At 48.3% G+C, this 23,018-nt stretch overlaps 1 protein-coding gene across 19 annotated transcripts in view; it reads right to left on the bottom strand.

The window, feature by feature from the left end:
* Positions 1–19,076, bottom strand: part of MSANTD2 (Myb/SANT DNA binding domain containing 2) — a 29,080-nt gene extending 10,004 nt beyond the window's left edge. For 2 of the 19 annotated variants that reach the window (XM_082777995.1, XM_082778003.1), the window contains exons 1-3: positions 18,573–19,076; positions 5,741–5,785; positions 4,890–5,148 (exon numbers count right to left, since the gene is read on the bottom strand). In XM_082777995.1, the coding sequence (XP_082634121.1) occupies positions 4,890–5,148; positions 5,741–5,785; positions 18,573–19,070 (802 nt within the window). In that variant the 5' untranslated portion in view covers positions 19,071–19,076. The other 17 variants (XR_014318986.1, XM_082777999.1, XM_082778001.1 and 14 more) reach the window with 17 other exon arrangements.
* Positions 19,077–23,018: the final 3,942 nt, after the last annotated feature.

Genomic DNA, 23,018 nt, shown 5'->3' with positions numbered 1-23,018 from the left:
TACATCCTTCTTACGAGAAAAAAAAATTCTTTCATATGACATGGTCAGTTACAAGATCTGAATCTCCCTCTGCAAGTGCAAAACCTTTCAAGGACAATAGCACAATTCCTGTTATTAAGTCACAAGTCAATTCAATTACAAACTACATTGTGGGGAAAAAAAAAAGAAGAGAAACTATCCTGCTTTCAATAGCACATTTGAAGAGCAAGCACCAGAACAAATGCATCTGTATTCCATTTAGATTTTGTGTGCTAAATGCTTTTCTCATAAATTCTTTGAACATTAAGAATATTGTAAGCCTCAGTGCACCCAAATGCCTCTGTAATACAACTGAATGAAAATGGTGACAAACTAGAAGACCACAGTTTGAGTCACCAGAACAACTAGATGGAGTTAGCTGTCATTTACTTATGTTTTGAAACATCATCATCTCCCCACCATTTCTCTCTCCTAAGAGAAATTCTCTCACCATATTTCTGACTCCTAAACTCCTTAGGGAAGAACTCTAAGAGAACTAGAATATGCTTAATTTGCAAGTTGGCTGTTTTAATATCAAATTGCAATTTAATCCTCTCTCAAAGCATCTGCATCCACTGGTCCCCTGAACACAGATGTGTATAGGTATGTGACTGCAACTCCCATTCCTGTTCAGCCTACAAATCACGAGGAAAGGCACACCAACAGCTTTTTTCCAATTCATCTTCTAACTACTGCCTCACCTGAGTCTGCTGAATTTGATCAACTTCAAGTTTTTGACACGTAAATAAGACCTGTTTCTCTATGCTTACACAAGGGAAGAACATGTACGATAAGGTCCATAGCTCAAGAGATACAAGTATGCTTAAGGAAACCCACTTTTTCACTGCAGCTGGACAAAACTGCCCAGATTCATGTGCTTTCTTTTTTGATTAAGAATATGGTCATTGGCTCCATTTGACAACTTTAAATAAACCACAGGCAACAAGTAAATCTCCAAATCAATTAATGTACTGACTCTTACTCAGAGAAACTGACACCACTAATTCAAGCAGGAAAAGCATGTGAGCTTGCTTACTTTTTGAAGGCCACATCTGGATATAAGCAAATTTACATGTTTAAATCTAACATACCAGTTACGATAAATGGGACGAAGGAGAAACATTCTTATAGTCCTTGGCATCAACAACAACAGCTTGGATATTGTTGACCTGACCTTGTTCACCCCTCTGATTATTACCCATTAGCAATAATTCAGGCTGGCAGAAATGAAATTGCTGAGAGAAGCCTGAGGGCTATCAAAAGGGACTTCAGGGGATTGGGGTGGTTACCAGATGGAGTGGGTGTGGAGGTGGTGTTTCCTTCAATCCCTTCAGTGGTGGAGCAGACACGGAAGGCCCAGCTGATTAATACGTGGCTGAAAGGCTGGTGCTGTCACAGCAATTTTTTTTTTTTTTTTTTTTTTTTTTTTGATCGTGGGGAGGTTTACTCAGCACCTAGCCTCATGGCTCCAGATTGGTCCCACCTGTCCCAAAGGGGAAAACAGACTCTAGCCTGAGAACTGACAGGGCTCATCAAGAGGGCTTTAAACTAGGTGTAAAGGGGGACAGGGGGAACAGAGACACAGCAGAGATAAGCCTGGTGGAGCAGTCCCAGGGTTGAGGGTGAAGGCAACGGTGCAACACAAGTGCATCTACACCAATGACTGCAGCATGGGCAACAAACAGGAGGAGCTGGAAGCCATTATGCAGCAGGCAAACTATGACCTAGTCGCCACTACTGAAACGTGGTAGGACCACTCCTGTAACTGGAGTGCTGCAAAGGATGCCTACAAGCTCTTCAGAAGGGATAGGCAGCTAAGGAGGGGCGTAGCTCTCTGTATTAGAGACTTTTTCAATGCTGTTGACCTCAGGGTTGGGAACAAAAAGGTAGAGTCCTTGTGGAAAAGGATCAGGGGGTTGGCCAACAAGGTGGGCATCCTGGTGGGGGTCTGTTACAGACTGCCAAACCAGGATGAAGAGACACAGGAGGAGTTCTCCAAGCAGCTGGCAGAAGTCACTCAATCTCCAGCACTTGTCCTCATGGCCAACTTTAACTTCCCACACATATGTTGGAAAAACAATACAGTCCTGAGGAAGCAGTCTAGGAGGTTCCTGGAGTCAGGAAACTCTCTTCCATGCACTCAGCTGATTATTGTGCCTTCCAGAGAGGGTGCCCCGCTAGACCTGCTGTTCACAAACAGAGAAGGACTGGTGGGAGATGTGGTGGTAGGGAAGAAGTCTTGGGCAGAGTGACCATGACATGGTAGAGTTCAATATTATTGGAGAAGTCAGAAGGGGCATCAGTAAAACTGCTACCTTGGACTTCTGAAGGGCAGACTTTGACTTGTTTAGGACACTGGTAGGGAGGGTCCCTTGGGGGGCAGTCCCAAAGGGCAGAGGGGTCCAGAAAGGCTGGACACTCCTGAAGAAGGAAGTCTTCAAGGCGCTGGAGCAGGCTGTCCCATGTGCCGTAAGATGAGCCGGTGGGGAAGAAGACTGGTGTTCCAGTCTTCTGCTTGGTTCCACTTGGTGGAACCAAGGACTTTTGCTGTGTCTTCAGGAGAAAAAGAGAGTTTATGCCTGGTGGAAGAAGGGGCAGGCAACTCAGGGAGAATACAAGGAAGCTGCCATGATATGAAAAGAAAGGATCAGGAAGGCCAAAGCCTAGCACAAGCTCAACCTGGCCACTAAGGTTAAGGATAACAAAAAATGTTTTTCTAAATAGATTAATGGCAAGAGGAGGGCCAAAGAGAATCTCCAGTCTTTACTGAATGCAGGGGGGAACATGACTGCTGAGGAGAAGGAAAAGAAGGAGGTTCTTAATGCCTTCTTTGCATCTGTCTTTACTAGCCAGACCACTGATCCTCAGAGTACTCGGCCTCCTGACCTGGAAGTCTGGGATGAGGAGCAGAAGAAATACCCAAAAGTTCAGGTGGAAACAGAGACCTGCTGCTCCACCTGGACTGTCACAAGTCCATGGCACCAGATGAGATCCACCTGAGGGTGCTGAGGGAGTTGTCAGATGTGATTGCGTTGCCACTTTCTATCATCTATCAGCAGTCATGGTCATCTGGAAAGGTCCTACATGTCTGAAGACTTGATAATTGGATGCCCATCTATACAAAGGGTCATAAGAAGGACCCAGGAAAAAACAGGCCTATCAATCTGACCTCGGTGCCTTTCTGGTGATGGAACAGGTCATCTTGAAGGCAATCATGCAATGTATGCAGCACCACTGGGGGATTAGGCCCAGTCAACATGGGTTCACAAAAGGCAAGTCCTGCCTGACCAACCTCATCTCCTATGACTGGTGACCTACCTGGTGGATGAGGGAAAGGCTGTGGATGTAGTCTACCTGGACTTCAGCAAGGCCTCTGACATGGTCTCCCACAGTATTCTCCTGGAGAGGCTGGCAGCCCATGGCTATGAATGGTACACTCTTCTGCTGGGTTAAAAACTGGCTGGACAGATGGGCCCAGAGAGTGGTGGTGAATGGAGTGAAATCCAGCTGGCAGTCAGTGGTGTTTCCCAGGGGTGGGTGTTACGGGCCCATCCTCTTTAATGTCTTTGATGACTTGGATGAGGGAACTGAGTGCACCCTCTGTAAGTTTGCAAACAACACCAAATTGGGGGGAAGTGTCGACCTGCTGGAAGGTAGAAGGCCCTGCAGAGGGACCTGGACAGGATGGGTCGATGGGCAGAGGCCAAGGGATGAGGTTCAACATGGCCAAGTGCCGGGTCCTGCACTTTGGCCACAACAACCCCATGCAGCGCTACAGGCTGGGGGCAGAGTAACTCAAAAGCTGTGCAGAGGAAAAGGAGATGGGGATGTTGGTTGATGCTCACCTGAACATGAGTCAGCACTGTGCCCAGGTGGCCAAGAAGGCCAACGGCCTCCTGGCTTGTGTCAGGAACAGTGCAGCCAGCAGAATTGGGGAGGTGATCATCCCCCTGTACTCTGCTCTGGTGAGGCCACACCTTGAGTGCTGTGTTTAGCTTTGGGCCCCTCACTACAAGAAGGAAATTTAGTGCCTGGAACGTGTCCACAGCAGGGCTACAAAGCTGGTGAAGGACCTGGAACACAAGTCCCATGAGGAGCAACTGAGGGAGCTGGGGTTGTTTAGTCTGGAAAAGAGGAGGCTCAGGGGAGACCTTATCGCTCTCTACAACTACCTGAAAGGAAGCTGTGGGGAGCTGAGGGTTGTCCTCTTCTTGCAGATAACTAGTGACAGGACTAGAGGGAATGTCCTCGAGTTGCACCACGGGAGGTTCAGGTTGAAAATTACGAAACATTTCTTCTCAGAGAGTAGTCAGGCATTGGGACGGGTTGCCCAGGGAGGTGATGGCATCACTGTCCCTGGAGGTGTTCAAGGAAAGGTTGGAGCTGGTGCTTCGGGACATGGTTTAGTGGGTGACATTAGCAGTACAGTGATGGCTGGACTAGATGATCTTGGAGGTGTTTTTCAATCTTAATGGTTCTATGATGCTAAATCCTGCTCATACTTAAGCGAACAGCATTTGAATGGTAGCTGGCACTCAAGGGCCTCCAAAGCAGAATATTGCTGACAGGGAAAACATCTGGTAAAACCAAAGTAGTGGGTGGAAGGAAAGGAGAGACAGGGAATGCATTTTCTTTTCCAAGGTTTCTGGCCACATAACCCTTTTCTCCTGATCTGGATATTCCACCAGCCTTCAAGAACCACTGTTTGCTTTTGGTGATGAACAGGGAGACATTTCTCTCCCTTTTCTCTCCATAGAGATTAGCTGTTTAGCATCTGAGCACATTATGTCCCAAACATCAAAATCAGTACTGTATGAATGCAGAGCACAGGTAACATCAGAGGGTAGAGACGCACTAATGGGATTTCTTACCCAATTCCTGTTCACCAGTCTGGTAGCAATGAAGATCCTGACTGTGGTTTCCCCAGTCCTCCTGCGAATACTCTTCCATCGTGCTGCCATCTGACTCCAGCTCTTGGTACAAGCCACTGCTGTTAATGAGGACAGGCTGGCAGGGCTGCGAATCCCATCCTCCCTGTCCAAACACCTGCTCCAGCTGTTCAAATGTGTAGCTGCTTTTCCTCTTCCCAACACCATGCTCCTTCACACGGCTGTAACACCTGCGAAGGGTCTAAGACAGAAAACTGTGTGTTAATCACCCGGAGGCGATGCTTCAGAAGAGCACACATTCACTTGCAGACAGTTACACAACTGCTAGGCAGAGTTTAGGTTTTTACTTTTGCTGCTCAGTATTTGCCACACGCTCACAAGCTAAATGCAAGGCTGTCAAGTTAATCTACACCTGGCAGGAAGCATCGTTTTTATCCGAGGTTCCTGATGCAGTGTTTTAGCTTTAACATCTACAACACAGAACAAAGTTGCATAGCAGCTACAGGTTCATCAGATTTAACTTGGGCAACTTATTCTCCTCCCCACTTCAGAGTCCCCAGACCTGTTATGTAACATAGGGAAAAAAAAAATAGATCCCCAGTCAGAGATACCAACCAGCCAAGAAAATGCACACCTATTACAAGGAGGAGAAAGCAGAGCTGGTGTCGTGGCCACAGCTTGGAGAAGGTGAAGCAGGGAGGAGAAGGAAAGGAAGGAAGAAAGAAAGAGTCCCCAGAAGCACAGACAGTCCAACCTTCCTTACTCTGGTAAGAAGGCATAAGGTACAAAATGTATGCCTAAGCTATTCAGCTAATAAAATATATATTACTTACATATTTTGCATTCCTTACTAACTCACTCTGTCTCTTGTGAAGCTGCTGAAATTTAAAAGAGGTCAAATCAATAATGCTCCAAATTCCCAGACTTCGACATCAATCATTAAGAAACAGTACTCAGGTGGCTCTGTCTAATAATCCATTACAACAAATTTCAGTGCAGAGGTCAAAACCTCCAATAAAGACAGATGCAAAAACCTGTTCGGGTTTTGGTGATCTCTGCAACATCCTGTACTGATGGCCAAGTTGGCAGCTATGCATAGCACAAAGCCATAACAAGCCTATGAATTCCATCCACATTTCCCCCCTAATTCAGAGCTACAGGCAAGCTATTTGGGGGAAAGTCTTTCTAAGCATCCCCCAATGTGTTTTTAATTCAACCACCACTCTGCTTTTAAAAGATAACATCCTGCTCCAGGTTTACTGTATCTGAGCAATTTGCCGTTTGGTAAATTTCTAGAAAGCGTTTTTTCCACATTATATTTCTTAGATTGTTCAGGTGCTAACTTAAATGGCAATCAGAGCCGCCTCTAGAGTTCAAAAGAGGCATTCATTTGGGAATAACTAGTCATGTCACCTTGTTTTCTGGAGGAGGACTACAGCTCTTAAATGACTAGTAAGTACACAGCATTGCATAAAATAGTTGGTTTTCCCCCAAAAGGAACCTTACATCTCCAGAAAGCTCCAACGTACCTAATGCTCCTCATATACTGGTTTAACAGCATCAGCAGGAGAGGAATATATTTCTAACCAGTTTCCTCGTGATATTCAGAGCCCTGGGGGGAGCAGCAAAGCTGCTAAGCAGCAAGTCAGTTTTACCCTGCTGTTTCAAAAACAAAACACAACAGAAAACCCACATAAGCACAAAGGCAGCAATAAGCACAAGAGTTATATTCCATGGTTTGGGAGGAGAACCTGAAAGCTTTCAACCTCACCCACTGTTGGGAGGCTTCAAAGCAGAGACCCCTTCTTCCACCACGGCAGAGGCAGTTTCAGACCACTGCAGTTCAGGTCACAAGAGATACAGCCCAAGTGACGTCTAAGCATGATTTTCTAGCAGCCACTTTGGAAGAGTGATTGGGGCAGCCAAACATGTCAGCATTTTGAGGTTTGGTGACCAGATTTTGCCTTTGCTACGTCTCAGGATAAGCAGGTAGATCCTCTTTGGATGGACACCACCAAATTTTAAGATTCCGTCACCTCTGCTGCAAATAGGGTAGAAAACAACCATCTACGTAATCCTGACACCAAGAACCCATCCAAGAAAAACATCAACTGTCACTGGGGACAACTTCCATTCCCAGTGGCTGGGCGTACAGATAAGCTTGGTTGTTAAAAGTTGGCACCAAGAACCCCTCGGGAACACTGAGGCAGTTTTAAATGATCAGGTTTGACCTGTGCTTCCCCTTCAGAGAAGCGCACTCAAGAATATATTGCCCATCTCTTAATCTAACTTCTGTCCACTCAGTTCAAATCTCAGAGCACTACAGGCAAACTCACATATCAGGCCCAACTCTCTTTTTAAAATCCATACAAGACAGATTTGGGAAATATGCTTCCCAATTTCTAATTCCTACATCTGCCCCAACTCATGCACCGGGGCTAACTACAGTTAGAGTTTCTAGCTGATTTTGTTAGCAGTCAAGCAAAACAAACAATCTTTAGCACAAAAAGCCTGTATTCTTGGACAAGCTCTTTTGGAAAGGCTCAACATCTGCAGTCGCTTGCTCTATTTTAAGTGTGTTTCAAACAACACTCCCTACCAATTGAGTTATCGAGTATCTCACACTGAGCTGCAGCCTGCAAATAGCTATTCCATTCAGGTTATGAACAGGTTTATTTTGTCATGAATAAGTGAACTGAGCATCAACAGAGACCAGTATAAAAACTAAAGGGAGTGATGGAAAGGGCGGGGGCAAAAATAAGCAAGCAATATTCTTGGTCAAGAGTACTTCTGAGGTTACTGCCCAGATGACTCTGGACAAGGCTGAGTGATCCACCTGCTGGATCCACCTCCACTTTTGCTGATATGTTATCCAAAGTTTGAGCATTCAAGCACTTCCCTCCAGCCTTCAAAAGCAGGAGAAAACCTGCAGCCAAGCAGCTGCTGGCTCCTCGGCCCAGTGTCCTGGAGACTGGAGTTTCCCAGTAACTCTTCCTTCTTGGAGGTGCTCTCCAGTGTCTCCAACAGACAGGCCCTATTACCTAAGTGATGTAAACTCCGCACAACACGATCTAGCTCTGTTTCACAGATGCCCGCAGGCTTCTGCTTAGCAGGGATGAAGTGGACCAGACCAATGGCTTTCCCTCTGCAGCTCCTGCAACAATTTTCTCCGCTTGTTCTCTCATGAGACCTAAAGAATTGCTCAGACTTCAGCATAAGCTCCCTGGACATTTTACAGCACTCCATGGCTTGGACACCCTTTTGCCCCAGCTGGGTATTTTCCTCACTAAGATGTAAGATCTAGTTTTTCCTAACACACCTCCTGGAGTGCAGCTCAAATCTTGCCAGGTGGTTCCTAAAGCAGATATACACATTAACACAGACAGAAAAACAGCACATTTAGGGCCAGTTTGTTTTCAGTTCCTTGATTACTAGTGATTGCGTGGACTGGAAAACAGAGCCTTTTGCTTACTGTTCTGCAACACAAGGATAGATTACCCCCACTTAAATTATAGTTTAAACAATACATTGAAATCTAAAGGAGAAGAGAATTAAGAGGCTCAGTGTGGAGGCTTGCCACCTTCTGATTTTAGCACTACTTGTAGCTTAGGAGCCCTTACCTCCTCTATGAGGAGCAAAACCACCTGACAAGTGATTACTCTGCAGGAACTGCAGCACAAAGTTTAGAAACGCTGCTCAGAAACACCCTACTAAGAGGTGTGGAGGGAAGCTGTAGATGCAGTCCTTCTCCCAGCAAAAAGATGAGGACAAGCTGTGCCACAGCAAGCTTTTCATGTGCAACCCCAGAGAGATGGTCCAAGACAAGAAGCTTCAGATCTCTGCTCTGAGATCCACCCTTACTCAGGCGGACGTTATGGGCTCTACCGAGCAGCTAAGTGGTCTATGTACATGTCTGTATTCAATGGCCATATTTACTTATTGGCATCTATTAAATGATAGCTGCTGGCCTAGCCCAGTCCCGGTGGCCCAGAGTAGCACTTAGTGCTATTCAGGATCAACGACATGCTTTCACTTAATGGAAGAGAGGAGTCCTTGCTGAATTAAGAAAGGCAGTATCAAACAGCTGCATGTGGTGCCTCATCATGCCAGGATACTCGCAAGTAACAAAACCATACGGGGATGAAAGAAATGGTTCTTCAAGTTTGGGGAGGTTGCACTGCACGTGGGGATGACTGGCAGAGTGAAAGCTCTTGAACCCTTCATTTCCGTGCTGGCAAATTGGATCACAAGGAAACAAACAACTACAGATGGCCGATACCTCTGCTCAACATGCTAGATCATGAACTGCCTTTGTTAAAAGATGTGAAAGGCAGGAGAACAGATGCAAATGGGAATATCACCATAAGAAGCCCTATTTCTGTTGTTTAGGTGTTGTTTCTATCTAGAAAAAAAGAAGAAAGCACAGCTTGAACTCAAGAAAACTGTATACCACAGCAGAAAGGCAGCTGAAGACTTCAATGCATCTCAAGCAGTGCCTGAGACACTGAGTCATAGCAATGCTGTACAAAGCACACAAGCAGCCTCACAGAAACCCACCCTTAAAACTTTGCAGTAGCTGCTGCAGACCTGTCTGAAGACACTCCAGCCCTGCAGGTGGCTGCACATCTGCCAGATCACAGCACTCAGGGATACGCTGGCAGTCAAAATAAATCATACTTTACACCAAAGAACGAAGCCTCAATTGTATCCTGATGTGCCCCAATGCCCAGAGACTTCCTGACGGATTTGGCTCCTGCCCAAGGGTGTCCAGAACAAAACAACGAAAGTGACATGAATGTACTGAGGGGAAAAGGCTGGTCTGGGGAATACAGACAAGTTGCTCATCCAATTGAGAAAGGAACCAGAAATTGCTTTGGACAATGACTTGAAGAAGCAAAGTCACACTACAAGACGCAGATGAGATTTTCAGTCAGTACAGGTAAGCCACATGTTTTTAAGGTGGATTAGTTAGCAAGAGTTAGAACCTAACAAAAAATCACAGTGTATTTTTCATCACTGCCAATTTCTAAATCACAATTAAACATAGTTAAAATAAGCCTGAACAAGAATGACCTGTAGAGGTCAGTCTAGATGATTATCAAGGTCTTCATACACCCCTTCGCTGAGCGCACATGGCTCCCATTAGCTCTCTGAACTGCCACAGCAGACATCAAACTATGTTGTCCATTTTGCTTACCAAGACAGTAGAGTTTGGAAACAGCAGCCCCACAAGCTTCAAGATGCAAGCCTTGTCGTGCTGGCAGGATTTCATGGAGTGCACAAACAGGCATGGCAGGACTTTGCCAGAAACCAAGAGGGAAAGAAGCCAGGTAAAAACAAGCTGTGGCCTGGCTGGGCAAGGAAAACAGTGCAGAAATGGCAAATTTCCCTGCAGTGGCAGTGGGCTGCACCTTGTGGCTCAAAATAGCCACCTGCAAAGATCCTCCACTGGCTGCTGATATTAGAGCTGAGAATAAAATTATTCATACACTTCTCATGGATTTGATGTTGATCAGGCTAGACACCCAGAGAGAAAAAAAATTCTCCATTACCACCTGCAGAAAGACAGACAGTGGGGAACTTCCCTCTCCGGATGGACTCAGCTCCTGGTCTAAGATAGCTCTGGAGGAAAACTACCTAGTTAGCACTCATTACCTTGAGAAGGCAGATCAGCAAAACCCTCTCTGCCTTGCCAATCTACAACAGCAACGACTTCCAGCTCTGTAAAGATTTTTGGTGGGATGGATATGTCACAGAGATGGAACTCAGCTTACAGAGGTGCATGGATAAGGTTCAACCCAGTCCTGGCATGAACTGCACCTGGCACCAACTGCTCAGTAGCCAGAGGACTGGGACAACATCTCATCACCAAGCCTTTACTGATGGATCTCGTAATCATGCAACAGCAGCATGTCCAACAAATATCAGGGGAATGAGGTGCCACAGAAACATTGCAAATGCATGTGAAAGAACACCTGGAGGGACACAGACTTGTGCTATCAGCTGGCCAAGGCTTTCCCCCCATAGTTAGACTAAGACTAAAGAATGGTTGCGGGTTTTGCCCTTGCATAACACAGGACGAATTCCACTTCCAAAGCGCATATGGGACTGCAGACACTTTCACTGCAATTCAACCAATACTAAGGGCTTACTTTATTCCCACTAAGACCTAATAGCAAAGCTTTTAAGGGCTGTGACACCTAATAATAGTCTTGCATGCCTGTTTGCTCAATAAAGGTATTCTTTCCTACACTACCCAAACCAGTTTAAAACCCATTGCTACCTACTCCAAAGCAATGAAGACTATGATTGTACAGGTCATCTTTCTCTAGAAACAGAATCATTCCTAAAAAAAAAAAAATCATACTATGAAGTTTCATACTAACACTGCGAATGTGACAAATATTTCTATGACACCTATCAAGTCTGCCCTGAAAGAAAAGTGCAACAGTCTGGACCAAAGAGATCTAACAGGTTAAGTAACTATTGGCAAGCCAAGAGAGACTGCACAGGTCTATCCCTGTTGGTTCTAGGTCCCATATGAACTGGCAGAACGATGCCACTGCCCCTCCAGAAGACAAAGAGCAGCACAAATTCTCCTGCAGGTGGTATGGAAAACACTCCACTCCAAAACAAGCTCCATATGGGTGGCAGAAAGCATCAACATGGGTGGCACCCCACAGCACACAACTTGCATAGTTCTAAAAGTTGAAAGCTTTACACACAACCTTAGAAGGATGCAAGTGCCAGTCCTGAGGCTGGGGTCCCCAGAGAAAGGTCCCTGCCTGGCAAGTCCAACCTCAGCCTTTGTGCTGTAGCTGCATTGAAAAATCATTATCAATGGAGAGCAATGTCTACATCCAGAGCAGCAGGAAAAACTGGAAGTGAAATACTAGAGGTTGCTTTAACTCCAGTTTTCACCAGAAATAACGGTCAAAATAAGGGCTGGTGACTGGTGAGACCACAGAGGTCCAGAGAGTATCATCTCCTTAGCTCCTAGATTTACACATTTAACAGGATGCTTAACTGGAACAGTGGTGAAAGTGAACTGGTACCCACACAGGCACTTGAAGCTCTGTGCTTTCATGCCAGCTTCATTCTGTTGAGCATTTCAGGTGCATCCAGTTGCTTCTAAGATAAATATAATCCATGATCAACCATGTAACAACTCCTGCATCACTGCCACTGGGACTCTTTTCTGACAAAGAAGTTTCTGCCGACGCGATGTCCAAAATCTCAGCCAACCTGTGTGTGTTGGCTAAGGACAAGCGACAAATCAGCAGGATTTTAACACCTTTCCAAGTCTTCAGTGGTTCTCCTCCTAAGGGGGACAAGACACATGCTCTCACCCTAAGATGTAACGTTCATAAACATGACTTGCTGCCCGCGCAAAGACATGTGTGAGCTGCTTTTAGCCCTGTAACTTGCAGTAGAAGCAGCAAACTAACTTTGCTTGTCTGGGTGTGTAACCTTAGTGCACATCTGCATCATAGAACCACTACAAAAGTGCAGCTGGCAGAGCTGCCTTCCAGAAAAAAGGCAATCTGGCCTGCGGTGCTAACCTACCTCCCTGAATGGCTTGAGACAGCATTCTGGCAACAGGTCTCCTTCCATGGCTAACTTCTGCCAGCTCTGTTACAGCAACTGGATTTTCTTCCTCCATGCTTTTTGCTCTTCCATCTCTGCCAGCCAAGTTGTGAGATGTGAACCAAGCTGTAAAGGTAATACACCACCTACAAGACTTTGGGGAAAAATAAAATTTAACCAGTTTGTCCCTCTGCAATGAGTTCCTGGTCTCAACTATGTGTGTCAGCAGGATAATTAGGTACTTCATTCCCAAAAAGACAGCAGAAGTTACTGGACAGTAAAGATACTTGTCCGGCACATGCAAAGCAAGACAGATGGAGAAGAGCACAACACCACTCTGCAAATACACTACAGCAAGTAGCCCAGCCAAACTAGACAGATACAGCTGCTACGCAAGAGGGTTCACTCCACATGATGCTGACATCTTCCAGAGATGCTTCTCTACTGCAGTACCATAATACATCCGAGAAGGAGTAAAGCAAATAAATCTGTTCTTTGTCACTGAAGAGTGTATTTTTTTTTTCCAGCTTATAAATGTCAACAGAAAGTTGCTCCCACCTACTGGGGTCTGTAAGATTCTCCAGCAAGAAGTGAGTTCTTGGAGAGGATTCAGAACAGGAACTGCAAGAAATGACCTAGCCTGGAAAACTAAAGGCGTCTGAATCTAAGCCAAAGAAAGATCAAGAGGTGACTTGAACACTGCCTGTGCACATCTCAGTGAGTAGAACCACAAGGACAAGGATCTCAGCCTGAGATAACAGGAGAGAAGGTAACAAACAAAAGACAAAGGTAAAACATGTAAATTAATAGAAGGCAAAGCTGTTCTGAAGGTAATTGTTTGGATGGGTTGCTACTAAAGGTACTGATACTCCATCCTTTGAAATCTTCAAACTAAGAGACAGCCACTGCTTTAGGTTATTGAGCCCAATGATGAAATTTAATCTCCTGCATCATGCAGAAGGTCAAACTAGATTACTACAGGAGTCTCTTCTGAGACAGTCTAGTTAGCACAGCATTTCCTTCCTTAAAAAACAACTTCATGCTACAAAGATTTTAAAATAGATTGTTTACATTGTAAAGCAGCAAAAAACACAGCCACATTAAAGTAAGCCCCTGTCATCATCGTTTTACTTATAAAGCAAGAGAACGTGAACAGCTGATATTCAAGCATAATTTTTCACTCCATTGTGTTTCATGTGGGTTAGTGGCATTCACTTCCCCCCTCTGTGCCTACATTCTCCATGTGAAAGCATGGAACAAGTGTCTTCAAGGTGTTTTGTTTTTTTTTTTCTTTGCAAAACAAATCATGTATTTGCGGACAACCACAACCCAACAGAATCTCCAGTAACCTGTCCAGGGTGACAGGCAGGTCACTGTGCATGTGAAGTCAAACATGAGGGCAGCAAGTTTGCAATCAGCAGCAGAACTTGTGAGTTGTCCCAGCTGAGAGTTAGATACTAGGTCTGTTCTTTGAATGAACAACTTGGCACCCACTTCTGGGAGAGGCAAACAAATTTCAGCATCTCAGCGACTAAATAAAAGCAGAACCCATGCTTTCCCAATTTTACATGGGAACTGAAGAAACGACAAATTAAGAATGACCCTGAATTCATTTTAACAGTCTCCCAACTGCTGAACTGCAACTTTTAAGGAGCGATTTCTTTGCTCGAGAGAGGGTTGCTAGCTGCAATTGCAGCCAGTGAACTTCTAGTACTGAAATACTCACAGCCCAGCTAAACGAAGCACTGTCAGGACAGCAAGTCTTTGATTTCACCTTTGATAAAGGAAGATGCACACAGCAGAAACAAATTATTTTTCTGCAGATTTAAAAATGCACAAGCTCCAGTACTGAAAAACAGCTGCAGGAACACTGAACAATCCTTTAAAAAAATGAAATAATTTCCTGAAAATTGTCCTTGACTTGCATGGCTCATGCTATGCCACACTGGTCAGTGGCAACCATAAAGCCTGAGCTCATCTGCACTTCCCTAGAGCATCCACCTCTGCCAGACATCGCAGCCATATGCAGAGGTTGGAAGAGGATGAAACGGCGATGTTCATGTGCATTATGTGACTGAAAGCGATGACAGAACATACATATTGGATATATCAGCTTTTTTGGCCGTCATATGGAAACTTCAGAGCACTAAGTGAAAGCTCATTTTTCTGCAGTTGACAGCCTCTGCCCTTTGCAACCCCAGTCAGTAGCTAACCATCTGCCCTCTGGCTGAAGTAACAGCACTGCTAGGTGAAGGGCACAAAACAGAAGTTACTGCATATAAATCCGGAAAGGGTTTTGCAAAATATCCCATTCCTTTGCTTTTAAAAAATAGTTATAAGGTCAAACTGAAGAGCTGAAGGTGCTCCACACCGCTGCATAGAGGGACCAGTTTCAGGACACACAGACGCTGAGCCAGGCTAATTCCCTCATTATCATTTCTGAGTAAAAACATACTTCGCAAAGAGGAGCAGGGCTGGAGGAAAAGCACATGTGTTTTAGTAAACAATTCTTTAACAAGAGCTGTGAGACCACAGTCGTAGGAACAGTCGGAGCATATTACCAAACAAGTCATGATTAAGGATACAGCTTGGCATGCCAGGATGAGGAAACTATGGAGCACAACACAGCTTCTGGGAACCCAACCGGCAGAAATCAAGATGCTTCAGTTCTTCTGCAGTTCCTGATCGCTGAGCTAACTTGTCCACACACATCAGAGCAATGAAGTCAGGCTCAAGGTCTCTTTCTGCAGAAATAAACTAGGAATAGTTGTTGGAACCGTTACGTGTGAATCCCCAAATCTGAAACAGACACTCAGGAGTGGCCAAACTGAACAGCAGTCTCATTTCCAGACTGCAGACCAGCACTGCTTATGTGCAGAAAACCACATGCAGATGTTAAGAAACAGAGAAGATCTGAACTGGGACCTTACTTTACATCCTGTTTGAATTAGAAGATAACGCATATATGTGATACAACTGGAGAACTGGAAAACTTTGTTCTTCAGAGAGGTGACTTTTTCCTTTCCACTCATTTCTAACTCACTTTTCAAGATTTGGCAGAGCCCAGAAATTAGGTGTCCTGAAGAAAGCCAATAGAGAGTTCTTATCTAAAATGTATTTATAAGGTAAGTCAGGTCCAAAACATTTTAAGCATGATTTACACTTATGATCAATCAGCAAATACTTACAGTACTCTCCCTTGAGGGACATTAAGTCAAAGTATCTTATAAAGTCATGGAAATATAGAACATTATGACTACAAGTAGGCAAGTGGAATGATGCAACTAAGCATTCATTCATCACCACCACCCTTGGCTCTGCTTTTAGCTCTGACGACCGACAGCATAAGACTATGAAGTACCTGTGACCTGCCCTTGTTCCCGCAGCAAGTCCAAGTCTTCACGCTCCATCTTAAGAGCACCTTCAAACATCAACCACTCTGCATCCAGAAGTGATTTTCACCCTCGGTTGAGCATGAAAGAGCCAAGCAGCCAATTCTGCCTGGAATTCTACAAAAAAACAGGATTTTAGGATTGGCAGCAGCTACTGCAACTACTTCAATAATTCCCGTAACAATGTCAACTCTTGGCTCTCTCAAAAACCTCAGCTTTCAAAGAGCGCTCATTTTACAGCAATTCTTGAAAAACCTACTGCAAGCCCGAAGGCTTTGTTAAAGCTCCACCATCACAATGTTTTTGCATCTCCAAGACCACAGCGGTAAAGACCCTCACACCAGCATGGATCCAGGATATACAAAAACTCGGGCACCAGCAGGACCTCACCACTGGGCACAGGGTAAGACATTAGCCCTGCTCCAGGACGTGCACAGGATGATGAAAGCCTGCAATGAGGAGCCTTCCTTGCTGACATCAAACTGCTGCTGTTCACCTGGCCGTGCTGGCAGAAAGCCCATGACCGAATAGTCTAGGACAGCATGTCAATGGAAAACAGACAGCCCCTTTATGTTGAGCCTTTTAACCAGATGCTGTGGGGTATGTTATTTCAGACTCCATGAGGACGCACGGTGCATTGATCTAGAAGAATCTGTAGACAAATGCCTGACAGATCTTTCAAGAGGTGCTCTTGAAGCTACGACAACATGAAAAGTAAAAGCCTCGTAGTCTTTCATTCCCTCTAAACTCTTTGATACATACATATGAAAACACAACTTATGGTTTCTTTGCAACTTAAGCATTTCATTGACAACAAATCTGTTGAAGCACTTCTCAATGGGGGAGAAGTCTCTCCTGCAGTAAAGTAGACAATTGCTGGGAAGAGGGGATCTTTCACCAGCCACAGCCCTTGACCAGCATCCTCCCAAAGCATTGTATGACCAGGATGGCCAGCTCCGGGCTGCTCTGGTAGCAAGGCTTCTCCTTGCTTCTCTCTCGCTTTGCATCCCATGAGGCAACTGCTTGCAGAACCTACAGTCAGAATTACGGTAGCAGTCCTCAACAACCTCTGCAGGAGCTGCTGCAACAACTAAAAATCATCAGAGCCTTCGCGGTGAGGAAAACTACCTGAAGTAGTTTTTCCATCATGCATTGGACTCTAGCAAAACCCAAAGTGTCCCAGTTTTGTGGAAGAAACAATTTATGTTGGAAGTTGCTCAGAAAACAAGGGACTTTGAGAAGTTTTGCAGTGGATGAAGTATCTGCTTAAAAACAACATTTCTCTCAAAAGCATTTTGATGCGTTTGGGGAATTAAGCCCTAAACAGCAAATGCATGGAGACAAAAAGATGACACGCAAAAATATATTTAGTAACCGTTACATCCTTAGGAAGGGGCTTTGCTTCATTTCAATCATCTTTCCAAAGATGCATGCTGATCTAATTATCAGGTAGATGTTGAAGGCAAGTCCCCTTCTTGCTTATTCCTGAGCATCTCTCAGGATGCTCAGCAGCACGTGTAATTGCCTACAACACATAACTGCCACTGGTCTTCTTTATCAGTACTGCAGAATTACAGAGTCCCTTACTCCACATACTTTGCAAATCAAAGACCTGGGTACATGTGCCTGGACAGTTCCAGACAGGATGGGCCAGCACAGCTGTGTTTAGTGGCTAAAACAAGGCACAGAGGAGCAAACGTCCTTGCTGATCCCCAGCAGTAACAAGAGATAACAAGATGTTATTTTTTAATCAATCAACATTTCAAGTGACTGCACAGAAGACCCAATGGGTTATAAGAGGGTAAAACAAAAGCCTTGAGGGAACTCAGAGCATTTAATTTGCTGAGTTTCATTCACACTTATGAACTGAAACCTCTAGCGCTTCTTATGGACTGCGGGCACTGCTGGGGCACCACTGCCTGCCCATTGCACGACCCGTTGCCGTCCCTTCCACCCCACCATGTGGTCCTCAACGCAGCTCCATTTGTAAAAGCATGGCACACTGAGTATCTACTCCCAAATGGAACCCAACCTCTTCCTTTTCGCTAGGGAATGATGCGATTGGAAACTCAACCCTCTAAAACCTACCACCAAAGGAAACACAGCTGTAACACAGCTTAATTGTCAGAGAAGCTTTCTGAGATTGCAGCATGCTCTGCGTGGTCATAACCCAGAGAGAGCTTCTCATCTGTGAAATGAACCCCAAACCACGGAAGGACTGCACACTCAACACAGCCAACCTGAACCCACACCGTTCCTCAGCACTGCAGAAGCTCCCTTTCCCACAGGGCTGCCAACACCACCCCACTGCTGGCCAAGGGCCGCTGGAGGACGCATCAGGGGACTAATCCAACCCACCCAGGGCCGTGGGGCTCTGCAGAAGGACCTAGGGCTGCCTGGCACACCCACGGGAAGGTGCCGCGGGGCCTCCCGCGGCCGACCCCTAAAGAGGCTGCTGCTACCTGCCCACTCGAGGGGAACCTAAGGGCCGAACCCCGAGGGCACAGCAGCGCCCGCAGCCCTGCAACGCTGCCGGGGGGCTCCACGCAAGGAGAAGCGAACAGCCGGGGGGACTCGCACGACCCCGAGTCCCCGGGACAGGAGATACCGTCGCCCTCCTGCGGCCTCCCCCCCCCGCCCCCCGGGCCCGCCGCCCCCCCCGGTGCCCGGGAGCGGCCGGGGGTACCTTGATGCGCTCCCGGCACTGCGAGGGGGTGCGCTCGTAGCCCAGCTCGGCCAGCGCGCGGGAGACGCGCTCGTACATGGCGGGCCCGGGGGCCTTGCTGCCGAACACGGTGCCGGCGCCCTCCAGCTGCTGGTAGCGCGCCTCCACCAGCCGCTCGTTGCCCCACACGGCGATGAGCGCGTTGGTCTCCGCCGGCGTCCAGGACATGCCGCGGCAAGCGGCGGCGGCGGCGGCCGCGGCGGCGCCGCCCGGCGAGAAGGAGACGGAGGGCGAGGCCCCGCCGCGGCCCCCCGCGCCGCCGCCGCCCCCCAGCCCGGCCCCGCCGGCCGCCGGCCCCGGGCCGAGCGGGGAGGCGCCACTGGGGGTGGACGGGTCGGAGAGGCTGGGGTTGCCGTCGCTCAGCGCGCCCGGCGAGCCCGGCGACAGCACCTCCATCTTGGGGATCTTCAGCGGCGGCTCGGCGGCGGGGAGCTGCGAGGAACCGCAGGACGCCGCCATATTGGAGCTGCCGGACCGAGCGGGCGGAAGTGACGCGCGGGCTCCCCTCGGGAGGGCCTTCCGGCGGCCCCGAGTCGAGAGGACCGCGGAGGGGGCGTGGCGGAGAGGGGGGCGTGGCTAGAAGACGGGGCGTGGCCGCGGCTGGCGGGGGCGGGGCTTCGCTGGATGCGAGGCGTGGTCCTGCGAGGAGGGGGCGTGGTTAAGCGGACAGGGCGGGGCTTTTGTCAGCGGGGGCGACTCCTAACCGGGCGGGGCGTGTCTCTAGGGGGCGGGGCTTGCCTCGAGGGGCGGGGCCTGTCTCGCGCGCTGCCCCGGGGTGCCGCCGCGCAGAAGGCGCCGCGTGTGCCCCGCAGCCGCCCCCCCGCCGAGCCCCCAATTAAAGCGGCTGCGGGCAGAGGGGCCCTTCCCGGCCTTGATTGATGAGCTCGGGGGGCGCTAACGAAGGGCAGCAGGGGCCGGCTCCGCGCCTCGCCCTTCTCCTGGGACCCTCCCCGAGCCCCCTTTTGGGGTCCCTACGGGTTGGCGCTGCCTGGCTCCATCCTCGGCGTCCCCGCCCCATCGCGCAGCCCGTTAAACAAAATGCTTTAATTAGCGTCGTGTTGGTTAAACAAACCCGTGTTTGGCAAAAGGCAGCTCTTCAGGCAGGACTGGGGGGGGGAGGGGGGGCGGTGGCCCCCCCCCGGCTGCTGCAGCACATCTGGCAGGGAGCGGCCCGGGAGCAATCAGAGCCGTAATTATCCAATTCTAATTACAGGGATTACCGCGGTTGTGGCATTACAAATTTCATGAGCTGCAGGCGCTGGAATACATTAAACGCCTCCACTCCAGCGAGGGGATGCTGTCAGGGCACAGGAACACGGGGCTCTTTGTGAGCAGCGATGGGGAGCAAGGGGCACCCAGTGGGATGTCGAGTGTCCCCAAGGGGTGCACCCACTGCCAGTGTGTCCCCAGAGGGGTGCACTTGCTGCCAGCCCTGCAATGTGTGCCTAGATTTGTGCCAGCCTGCCAGCCCTGTGACATGTCCCTAAATGGGTGCACCCACTGCCAGTGTGTCCCCAAAGGGGTACACCCACTGCCAGCCCTGCAACACATCCCCCATGGGATGCATGCCCTTGCTAGCATGTCCCCAAAGGGTGTCCAAAGGGACGCACACACTGAAACCCTCCCAGTGCGTCCCCTGATGGATGCCCCCACTGCCTGCCTTGCTGTGCATCCCCAAATCCAGGTCCCCAGACAGATATCCCCACCTCAGTCCCTGACAGTTTGTCCCCACAGCTGGGTTCCCAAAGGGACGTGCCAACTGCTGAAGTGTCCCCAAAGGGTTGCACCCATCACCACCCCTGCTGGCATGCCCCAAACTATGCAGCCATTGACGCACATCCTCAGTGCTGGGTGTTCATGTGCCCAAGCCCGAGTGTCCCTGTTACCATCCACCCTTCCCCCCCCCTCGGCACTGCACACACACATCCCTCCCCCCCCCCCCCCCCCACACACAAAACCCATTCCGAGCTAATCAGAACACAATTAGAGGGGCTCTCCATAATGCAGGGGAGCAGGCGGAGGGGAGGGATGCAAATGAGGTTAACAGTTAATTACGTATTGAAAAATTCATTATTCCTCTAGAGCAGCTGATTGCGATGCAGCCCTGCATCTCCATTAGGGCTGTTTGACCATTTGCAAATGAAATGTTGGCATGGGGCTTGTCCCCCTCCTTGCCTTGCCAAGGGCCTCGTCAGCAGTGCTAATCATTCCTGTAGTGAGTTGTGCCCATCCTTGGCCACCCTGCAGGCACTTACTTTGCTCCCAGATATCTCAGGACAGAGGCAAATTAGAGGGATTCTTAGTGTAATGGGGGGGAAAGGGGTACAAATGGGAGCCAGAATCTCTGGGGTTGCCCCCATACCAGCAAAAAGCTCACTCCCTGTTAACTGGTGCTAATTTCATCTTCCCTCAACTTTTCTATTTCATTTGAAGCTCCGTTTAATTGGGAAAAGCAGGGAAATACAATTAGAAAAAAAAAAAAAAAAAAGACTGTGCCATCTTTTGCTGAGCAGCAGCAAGATGCAGACCGAGCTTGGCACCAGCTGGGTGAGCGTTCACATTGCATCGCATCAACCAGCACCGCTGGCAGTATACATTGGTCGGGATTAATTTAATTAGGGATGGTTGCAGGGTCTGAAATGCCACCATGAAGGCACCCCAGCCACACAGTCTGGATTGGTACTGGTGTTAAGAGAATGAACCACGTCTCTTTCATTGCAGTGACACCAAACCCAAGCAGTTCATCTATTGACCACAACACACAGTTGCTGTTGTGGTGTCTCTGGGGGTGTTTCCAGCCATGCTGGAGGGTGCTGGTGCAGGTGCTCAGCATGCAAGGCCAGGCTCACCCGTATGACGACCAGTGGCCGTTCTCAGCTGGCATCACCTGTGCACTCACTAGGCAGCTTTGGAGACACATGGATGAGGGACAAACAGCCAGTGGCCATACTGCCACCCTGGGGACCCCAGCACCTCGCTCACACCACCCTTCCAACCCAATCATGATAATTAACAATTACCAAAGAGACAAGTGGGCAAGCCATTAGATATTCCTGAACTAGTGTTTACTGCTATTTACTGACCTGTTCATAATTAACCTCCCACTGCAAAAGCATGTTGATGAAAAGAAGTGTAAACTTATTAGCAGTGGTGGTGGCTGATGTCAATTAAAGCAGAAGCTCGAATGGGTTTTCCTGTCATGTGGCAGTGGGCAGCAAAGAGCAAGGTCTGATGAAAGGAGATAAAAGGCGTTGGATGCCTGCGGTGGTGATGCAATATTTAGGAGGACGTGGGGATGCCAAGCAAGGCAGCACACTGCCACTGCGCCTGGGGACACCCCCGGGGGCCACATCCCAATGGGCAATGGTGAGGAGGAGGAGGAGGAGGAGGAGGAGGAGGAGGAGGAGGCAGCATCCAGCTGCCCAGTCCTACGCACAAAGGGACCCAGGCAAGCTTCTTTGGTGGGGGCGGACTGTCACGCCTCTGCCTTTGTCTCCCTTTCAAAGCCAATATCCCAGCCCCAGATGGGTTAATACATAATGCAGACAAGCAAGTAATTGGTTGCCTTTGTATGGCCGTCAGCGATCAGTCCCTGGCCCTCTGATCCCCCATTAGTGGCCATGCAAACAACCCTTCCACCCAATTAAGCACAGCTTTGATAGCGCCTTTCCCAATGATGCGCCAGCCCCAAAGCAGCGATTCGCACATGAGCCACTACCTGTTAGACCTGGCTTCAGGGACACGCAGCCCTCACTGCTCGCTGTGACCCAGCTGCTGGGCTCTGCCTGGTTCCCCTGGCCCTGAAGGGAGGCCCGGCTGATGAATGATCTGGGCAAACTCTGTATTAAAGAGGTGGAAATGGGATGTTAATATACACCAAGCTGCTCATCTCGAGAACACATGGGCTCTGGCTTCCCAAAGGCAGTGGTAATGAGGTGGGTTGTGATGCCCTGCAAGGAACCCCTGACTCACTGCCCTGCTGCGCCTGCCAGGCATGGGGAGAAGACATCCCAACACCACTCCTCTAAGGCACTCCAGAATCTTCCCACAAAGCATCCCAGCAGCAGCCTACAAAGTATCCCAGTGTGCTCACTGAAAACATCCCAGCATCATCCCCTAAAACATCCTGGTATCCTCCCTTGGTTTATCATGGCATCATCTCCTAAAGCAGCTCAGTGTCAGCTTCTAAAGCACTCACTTAAAGCATCCCAGTGTGCTCACTGAAAGCATCCTAGCATCATCCCCTAAAGCATCTGACCACCCTCCTCTAAAGCATCCCAGTATCATCTCCTAAAACATCCCTTGTTATCCCTTGGTGCATCCCAGAATAATTTCCTGGAGCATCTCAGTGTCTTCCCCTAAGGCATCCCCGCGTGCTCAACTAAAGCATCCCAGCAGTATCTTCTA

The sequence above is a fragment of the Aythya marila genome, assembly GCF_965140915.1.
Source record: "Aythya marila genome assembly, chromosome: 23".
Lineage (NCBI taxonomy): Eukaryota > Metazoa > Chordata > Aves > Anseriformes > Anatidae > Aythya > Aythya marila.
Note: the sequence above shows the minus strand (reverse complement) of the source record. Positions and strands in the feature narration are given on the sequence as shown.